Source organism: Myotis yumanensis, unplaced genomic scaffold (genome assembly GCF_028538775.1).
Source record: "Myotis yumanensis isolate MYYU_CA2020_CCGP unplaced genomic scaffold, mMyoYum1.0.hap1 SCAF_16, whole genome shotgun sequence".
Lineage (NCBI taxonomy): Eukaryota > Metazoa > Chordata > Mammalia > Chiroptera > Vespertilionidae > Myotis > Myotis yumanensis.
In genome coordinates, this window is record NW_027223767.1 from 52,090,776 (window position 1) to 52,098,948 (window position 8,173).

The window sequence follows — 8,173 nt, forward strand, 5'->3', positions numbered from 1 at the left end:
GCAGGGCTACGGACGCGGACTGCACACCATGGCCTCGGCCCCCCAGAACCACCCTCTCAGGAGGCCCTGCCCACCGCCCATCAGGTGCTGCCCACGGACACCCCGATCTGGTCTCCCGCTTTACTCCCCGAGGCGACTCACTGTTGCCTGTCCTACTCGTGTCCTTGTATCGTGTGTGTCCCCAACCAGATGGACACAGTCGGGGAGCACGCCTGCCTCCCTCACCACGGGGTCCCCAGAACTTAGAGCAGTGTCCGGTACAGAGAGCAGCTCCATCAGGTGGTGGTGGGGTATTAACCAAAGTCACCCCAATAAATTCAATTTTTAAAAAGGGGTGGTAAGTCCTAGCCGGTTTGGCTCAGTGGATAGAGCGTCAGCCTGTGGACCAAAGGGTCCCAGGTTCGATTCCAGTCAAGGGCATTAAAAATAAAAAAAATAAAAAAGGTTGGTAGGGAGAGAGACACAGAAAAGACACAGAGATGGAGAGATAGGGAGAGAAGGGAGATAAAGATAGAGAGACAGAGATAGAGAGGCAGAGATAGAGCGAGAGAGATAGAGAGAAATAAAGATAGAGAGACAGAGATAGAGAGAGACAAGATAGTAACAGAACGTGCCCTGCCCAGGGTTCCTCTCACACTCTCCCCCACCCATGAGCACAGGTGACAAGGGAACCCCTCTCCTGTCCACCTTGCTGACGAGGCTGCCCATGCCCACGCCTCCCTGAGGATCCACAGGGACGAGAGGGAGGCGCGGCTATGCTGACCTGGCCCACAGGGTGGCTCCGCCCACCCCGCCCCAGGAGGCCCCTCGAGAGGCCCTCCCCAGGCTGGGCTCCCGTGGCCCTCGGCCCCCTGACCCTGGGAAGCCCCTCCCACAGCCCTGGCCCAGGCAGGCCCAAGGCCCACAGACCCCAAAGGCCTCCCCAAATGTCAGGCTGTGGGTCAGAGTGAGCGGGGCCCAGGGACCGAGAGAGGGGGTGGAGGCCAGGCCACCCCGTGGAGGCCCCTTCTGCTCTCTGATCCTCGGGCCTGGCCCCCACCCCTCCCAGGAGGGCACACGCCCACGGGGGAGGAGCGTGGGCAATAAAGGCGGGTGACACGGCCACGGGCCACAGGGCCTCCTCCTGAGACACAGGTAAGAGCACAGACTCGCTCGCAAAGGCGCCTGGAGCAGGGGCCCGGTGACCCTGGGACTTTGCTCTGCTCCGTCCGTGGCAGGAACACACCCGGCACCGGCGCCTCAGACAACCCACCATGAGCCACCCAGCTGCCCTCCTGGCCGTGGCCCTGGCCGCCCTCCTCGCTCTGGGGGCCGGGGTGCCCGTGCGCCGGCAGGGCTCCCGGCACAAGCTGCTCTTGGTGTCCTTCGACGGCTTCCGCTGGGACTACGACCAGGACGTGGACACCCCCAACCTGGACGCCATGGCGCGGGACGGCGTGAAGGCGCGCTACATGACCCCCCCCTTCGTCACCATGACCAGCCCCTGCCACTTCACCCTGGTCACCGGTGAGTGCCGCCTGCGAATGGGACCTGGGGGTGGTGGGGGCTGAGAAGCCAAGGGGACAGGGAATGCACACAGCCTTGTCCCAGGGCACCGTGTGGGGACAAAGGTGAGCCAGGAGGGGGCACTCGCTGGGGAGAACAGCCTCCAGCATTGGTGACATCTGATAGCGGATAAACACGGGCAGTGGTCTCCCTGGCAACAGCCTGGGGGCAACCCAGGAGGCCTCCCAGAGGAGGTGAGTGTGGTCGGGACTCAGAGATGAGTCTGCAGCTCCAGCTTTATCTTTTTTTTTTTTTAATCCTCACTCAAGGGTATTTTTCCATTGATTTTTAGAGAGAATGGGGAGAGAGAAGGAAAGGCAGAGAGAAACATCGATGTGAGAGAAACACATCGATTGGTTGCCTCCTGCACGAGCCCTGACCAGGGCCCGGGCCGGGGAGGATCCTGCAACCGAGGTACATGCCCTTGACGGGAATCGGACCCGGGACACGTTGGTCTGCAGGCCAGCGCTCTGGATGGGAATCGACCCCGGGACCCTTCAGTTCCCAGGCTGACGCTCTATCCACTGAGCCACACCAGCCAGGGCCACACTGATCTTTTGCTAAAACTGATAAGGCTGCAAGCGATGCCTCCCAGTGCGTACTGCACGGACGCGGGGTGGGGCAGGGCGGGGCTGGGCCACCGGGTCGGAGCACGTGCCCGTGACCGTGGTGATGAGCCTGGCCCGTTCCCTCCACCCCCCGCAGGCAAGTACATCGAGAACCACGGGGTGGTGCACAACATGTTCTACAACACCACCAGCAAGCTCAAGCTGCCCTACCACGCCACGCTGGGCGTCCAGCGCTGGTGGGACAACGGCAGCGTGCCCATCTGGATCACCGCCCAGAGGCAGGTAACGCCCAACCCCCGCCCAAGCGCGGGCAGGCCACGGCCCCGGGGAGGCCCGGGCTCCCGGCACAGAAGGGCGGGCAGCGTGGTCCCCGGGGCGTGCCGGGCAGTCATGGGATCTGGGGGGGCTTCCCAGTCCTGCCCGGTGCCCCCCGGAGCCTGGGACCCAGAGGGGCGGCTCCATCCTCCCAGTCAGACAGGAAGCCACCCCTGGGGACCCTTTGGCATTTGGGGAGGGGGTCGCACAGGAAAAGGACCCCACGTGACACAAAGGGGTGTGACCACAAAAGGGCTTTGTCCCCTCCCCCGCCCGCACCCCTCGCAGGCTGGGCAGCTAGACCCTGGGGGTGAAGGTTAAATAAATGGAGCTGTCTGTCAGCCCAGGAACGCCATCACCCCGAAATGTCCTGAGGGCTTCCTGGCCCTGGGGGTGTAGCTCCTTGTCAATGATGTCCAGGGGAGGGCACCCCCCAAGTCTGAGCCCCCAGCTCCGGATGGAGCTGCCCGACGCCAGGCTCAGGCACCCCATGGCCATCGGGCCCCATGCCCCGGCCCGCGCTCCCGCCGCCCCAGCCCCGCACCGAGGCTGAGAACTTGGCCTGGGGGGCTGCACGGGCAGCGGCCACATGGGACAGGCAGCTGGGGGGACAGGTGGGTCTATGTAAATAAAGCAGCAAGTGGTTGATGGAAAGACGGACAGACGGACGGACGGATGATCAGGGTGAAGGCTGGAAGGACAGGGTGGGGCACGGTGGAGGGGCTGACGCACTCCTGGCCGTGAACATGGCAGGGAGAGGCCGGGCTGCAGGCCAGAAAGGGGGGCTCTCGGGGCACCCCAGCCCCCGGGCAGCGCCCTGGGGCCCCGCGGCAGTGAGGACACCGCATACCCGGGACACTTGTCTGTCATCTCATTAGTGTGAGTCCACCGCGCACCTGCTCCCTCCTCCATAGCCTCGGCCTGGCCCAGATAGAGAGGCCTCTCAGCCAATGAGGAGGCTCAGCCGGCTGGTGTGGCTCAGCAGCTGAGCAGTGACCCAGGAGCCAGGAGGTACCGGTCCGATTCCTGGATCCCTGGTCAGGGCACATGCCCGGGTTATGGGCGCCCTCCCCTGTGGGGAGTGTGCAGGAGGCAGCCATTCGAAGATGTTTCTCTCATTGATGTTTCCATCTCTCTATCCCTCTCCCCTCCTCTCTCTCTAAAAATCAATAAGAACATATATTTTTTAAAAGAGTAAGTTCAACAGGGTTGCAGGATACCAAGTCAATATACAAAAAATCAATTTAAATAAAAAGAAAATGGAAAGGTTCGGACAGCGGTAGGCACAGGGATGGGCTGGGCGAGCAGGCAGACACACGCCGGGCATGGGCGCCCTGTGCCGGGGCGGGGGGCCCGGCGGGGTTGTGCCTCATGGCTGCCTTCCCGCAGGGCCTGAAGGCCGGCTCCTTCTTCTTCCCCGGCGGCAACGTCACCTACCAAGGCACGGCCGTGACGCTGAGCCGCAAGGAGGGCATCCTGCACAACTACAAGGACGAGGCGGAGTGGAGGGCCAACGTGGACACAGTGATGCGCTGGTTCACGCAGGACGGCCTGGACCTGGTCACGCTCTACTTCGGGGAGCCCGACTCCACGGGCCACAAGTTCGGGCCCGAGTCCCCGCAGAGGAAGGCCATGGTGCAGCAGGTGGACCGGACGGTGGGCTACCTGCGCGACAGCATCCGGCGCAGCGGCCTGGAGCACAGCCTCAACCTCATCGTCACGTCCGACCACGGCATGACCACCGTGCACAAGAAGGCCGGCGACCTGGTGGAGTTCCACAAGTTCCCCAACTTCAAATTCCAGGACATCGAGTTCGAGCTCCTGGACTACGGGCCCAACGGGATGCTGCTCCCCAAGGAGGGGCGGCTGGAGAAGGTGTACGAGGCGATCAAGGACGCGCACCCCAAACTCCACGTCTACAAGAAGGAGGACTTCCCCAAGTCCTTCCACTACGCCAGCCACCCCCGGATCACGCCCCTGCTCATGTACAGTGACCCTGGCTACGTCATCCACGGGGTGAGCTGCGCACGCGTGCACGGTGGGGCGGGGCGGGGCGGGGGGCTGCTGGGTCTCTTCCCAGCCCTGTGAAGAGCACCCCCTATTCCTAGCTAGTCCCCAAGCTGAGGGACATTGACCACCAAAGGGATGCAGTCATCACTATGCAATAGGTGTGCCTGCATGTACATGGGCACACGTGTGTACACGCCGTGTTTGTGTGATGTTACGTGTGCATGTGCGTTGGTGCACGGTGTGCCTGTGTGCACAAGTGCCTGTGTATGTGTTGCGCATGTGTGGGCGTGCATGTATGTTTGTGTACATGTGTGTTTGTGTGTGCATGTGTGTGCACATGCTTATGTGCACATATGTCTGTGTGTTTGTGTGCATGTGTGCGCTTGTGTGCACATTCATGTAGGGTGACGTGTGGGGAGATCAGCCATGAGAGTGACAGGGACCAGGCCGCTCAGAGAGGCCAGGGCGGTGCTCAGGGAAGCGAGATGCAGGCAGCGGGAGGGGCCGGGAGGAAGTGCTGGCGGAGCCCGTGCGGCTGGGGCAGCTCCGCCTGCCTGCTGGGGTCCCCGGTGCTGGGGTCCCCGTTTATGTCACGGGTCCTGGCAGAGGTGCTGGCTTTAGGCCACCAACCTCTTAAGGCTCAGAACCCCCCGCCCCCATGTCCAAACTCTTTGGGGCTCCTCTGCCCCGGATGCAGGGGCGCTGGGGGAAAGGGGGGCTGGGGGAGGGGGCGGAGGCCGGGAGTCCCACGAGGACTCAGGATGCCCCACGCCCCCCACCTCGCAGAGGGTGAACGTGCAGTTCAACAACGGGGAGCACGGCTTTGACAACGGGGCCCTGGACATGAAGACCATCTTCCGGGCGGTGGGCCCCAGCTTCCGGCGGGGCCTGGAGGTGGAGCCCTTCGAGAGCGTCCACGTGTACGAGCTGCTGTGCAAGCTGCTGCGCATCGAGCCCGAGGCCAACGACGGGGACCCCCGCGCCCTGCTGCCCATGCTCACGCCCGAGGGCGACGGGGGCCCCAGCACCCCGTCCACCACAACCCACTCAGGTGAGGCCCCGCCCTCCCCTGCACGGTCCCGCCCCCCGTGGCTGCAGACGGGGTGCCTGCCCTGGAACAGGTGCCCCCCAGCACGTGGGGCGCCTTCTCCTTCCCTGTCCTCAGCAGTGTGGGCGGAGAACAGGGACAGGAGCGTGTTCAAGGTGCCAGACTGAGGACCAGGGATGTCGGCCCAGGGGCAGGCCTTTGGGGTGAAGCCCCTCCAGGCTCCTGGTCCCGGGGGGCCCAGGCTCCACAGAGGGATTCCTTCCTGGAGTCACCCTCTGCCAGCTCCCCACCCCCACCCCCACCCCCCTGACCCGTCTCAGTGGCAAAGGTCACCTGGGCGCTGGACCACGGGGGTGGGGGCGGTGCGCTGGGGAGGGGAACAAGAGGGGTGCTGAGAGGTGACTTCAGGGGGCTCGTGGGGCGGCTCTGGGAGGAGTTGGGGTGGTGACACGCTCCCCCGTCCCTCACCCATGGGGCCCTCCGACTCCCCATAGGATCTGCCCCCCTGGCTGGCGGCTGCTCCGTCCTGATGACAGGCCTGCTGGTGGCTGCAGTTCTCCTGGCCAAGGTCGCATAATGCCCATCGCTCAAGGTCAGGGCCCAGGAGGTGGAGGGAGGTTGGGACCCCTGGGACCCCGTAGACCCGGGCCCTGTCCCACCACAGAGAGGGGTCCGTCCTGGGCCCCGGGCCTGGAGCAGCTCTTTCGAAGCAGACAGTCCAGCCTCCCCCCTCTGCTGTGGGGCTCTGTGCTTGGGGACAAGCAGGGAAATACTCAAAACTGCAACAAGGGGGTGCGGGGGGGGAGGGTGGGGGGCCTGGAACACCAGGGAGAGACAGCTCAGAGGATTGGCTTGCTGAGGGACAGCCCCTTGTCTGCCCTGTGATGTCACAGCCCCCTTGTCTGCCCTGTGATGTCACAGCCCCCTTGTCTCTGCCCTGTGATGTCACAGCCTTCTGGCCAGAGTGACGCAAGTCATTCATTCTAAGAGAACGCAGTGGGGCCCGCTGGGTGTCGGCTCCGTCGGGCTTGTGGATGCGCAGTGAGCCAGGCAGCCAGGCCCTGAGCCCGGCATCTGCCCGTTGGGAGCCAGGAGGCGATAGGACAAAGGGAACCATGGCCGGGAGGACGGGGCATAGAGGGGGGGCGCAGGGCCGCGCCAGGGTCTGACGTGGTGACTAAATGGGCACAGACACGGGGCAGCAGCACAGGTAGGGACAGGTACTGCCAGTTCGGAGGTCACCCGAGGTCGGAGGTCACCCGAGGTCAGGGCAGCACGTCTTGGTGGCAGGGTGAAGAAGGGGCAATGAACCGATTCCGATGCGTTAAGGGCGGGCCTTCGAGATGGAGGTGGGTGGAGTGGGGGACAAAGGAAACGGGCCTGAGGCTGGGTGGGTGCCTGAGGCCCTCGGGGTGCCTGAGGCCCTGGGGGTGCCTGAGCCCGTGAAGGACGGAGCATCTGAGCCGCCAGGAGGTCAGGGCAGCGAGACTGAGAGGGATGGGCCCGCACGCCTGATCCCCACCCGCGCTCCCCACACCTCCTCTCCTCAGCGACCCGTCCTCACCCCACCCCACCCTCTGCCAGGAAGCCTCCGCAGCTGCCCTCGCGGTGATGCCGGACACCATGGACTGTCTGCCCAGCTGACCAGACGGCGCACTGCAGGCCTCAGTGTCCCCTCAGCCCCGGCCCGTGCTCCGTCGTTACGGCGCTGGCAGTCCGGCCCCTGCCCAGGCTGAGGTGCTGCGAACGCACAGGCCCAGGCCCACTAGGTCCACGGCCCACACCGGCACCTGACACTTCCCTCCTCCCTCCTCCCTCCTCCCTCCTCCTTCCTCCCTCCTCCCTCTGCAGGACCTGTCCCCGAAGCCGCGCCTCTGTCAGTGGCCACACGGGGGCGCGCGAGAGCCCCGCTCGGGAAGGTATCACCCTGTCCTGGACCACGGACCTTGGCGTCCAGCCCCGGAGGGGGCCAGGCAGGCAGCCCGAGGCTTTGCCCCTCGAACTCCCGGCCTCGGGCCCGTCGCCATCGGGGCTGGCCAGCTGCTGCTCCCGGGCGCGGTCACGGGAGGATGCTGCGCCCCAGAAAGCGCCCGTGGGCTAAGGACACCCCTGGGCCTTAGAAGGCACCCGGCCGGCGTGGGTGCGACTTCTCCCCGAAGCCTGCCGCTCCAGTCCTGCCGCTGCCGGCGGGGAATAAACTCCTGATCCTCAGGACGATAACCACGCGGCACCATTCATTCCGGTCGGACGCCAGGGACAGGGGGTGCGGTGTGGGCTGCACATGAGAAGGAAAAGGGTTGGGGGTCCAGAGGGCTCCTGTGACAAGATGGGGAATGAGAACCTCCAAGCCACACTGTTCAGCAAAAAACACGTTAAAACTCGGCAAACAGTAGCGCCCCGTTGGGGGGAAGGGGGAGAAGGGCGTGAGCACATGTGTGAGCCTGTGGGGGGGGGGGGGCGACCAGGAATAAACACACCCCTGGGGGCTCTCAAGAGAGAGTGGGCATCGCCTGTCTCCAGAGGGGGCGGGGTGGCCAGGCCAGGACCCGAAGGGACACTGTCCAGCCCCTCGTCACCCAGACGCACGGACGCTGGGCCACTTCAAGGGCTGTGCGCTCAAACCCACTGGTTAAGAGCGTGGGCTCTGAGTCACACCAGCTCCTGCCCCAGCCTGTCCCCCCACAAT

The 8,173-nt window shown here is 64.7% G+C and overlaps 1 protein-coding gene across 1 annotated transcript; it reads left to right on the top strand.

Annotated features, from left to right (window-relative positions):
- The first annotated feature begins 1,129 nt into the window (after positions 1-1,129).
- Positions 1,130-7,707, top strand: ENPP7 (ectonucleotide pyrophosphatase/phosphodiesterase 7). Its single transcript, XM_070393465.1, has 6 exons — positions 1,130-1,506; positions 2,251-2,396; positions 3,819-4,445; positions 5,226-5,490; positions 5,982-6,079; positions 7,072-7,707. The coding sequence occupies exons 1-5, from the start codon at positions 1,254-1,256 to the stop codon at positions 6,062-6,064; spliced, it is 1,374 nt and encodes a 457-aa protein (XP_070249566.1). The 5' UTR covers positions 1,130-1,253; the 3' UTR covers positions 6,065-6,079; positions 7,072-7,707.
- Positions 7,708-8,173: the final 466 nt, after the last annotated feature.

Excerpts from the sequence above, each read along its gene's own strand:
- ENPP7 (XM_070393465.1), top strand. The coding sequence starts at position 1,254 with ATGAGCCACCCAGCTGCCCTCCTGGCCGTGGCCCTGGCCGCCCTCCTC. Across the intron at positions 1,507-2,250 it reads CCACTTCACCCTGGTCACCG|GCAAGTACATCGAGAACCAC; the intron begins GTGAGTGCCGCC and ends CACCCCCCGCAG. Across the intron at positions 4,446-5,225 it reads CTGGCTACGTCATCCACGGG|AGGGTGAACGTGCAGTTCAA; the intron begins GTGAGCTGCGCA and ends CCCACCTCGCAG.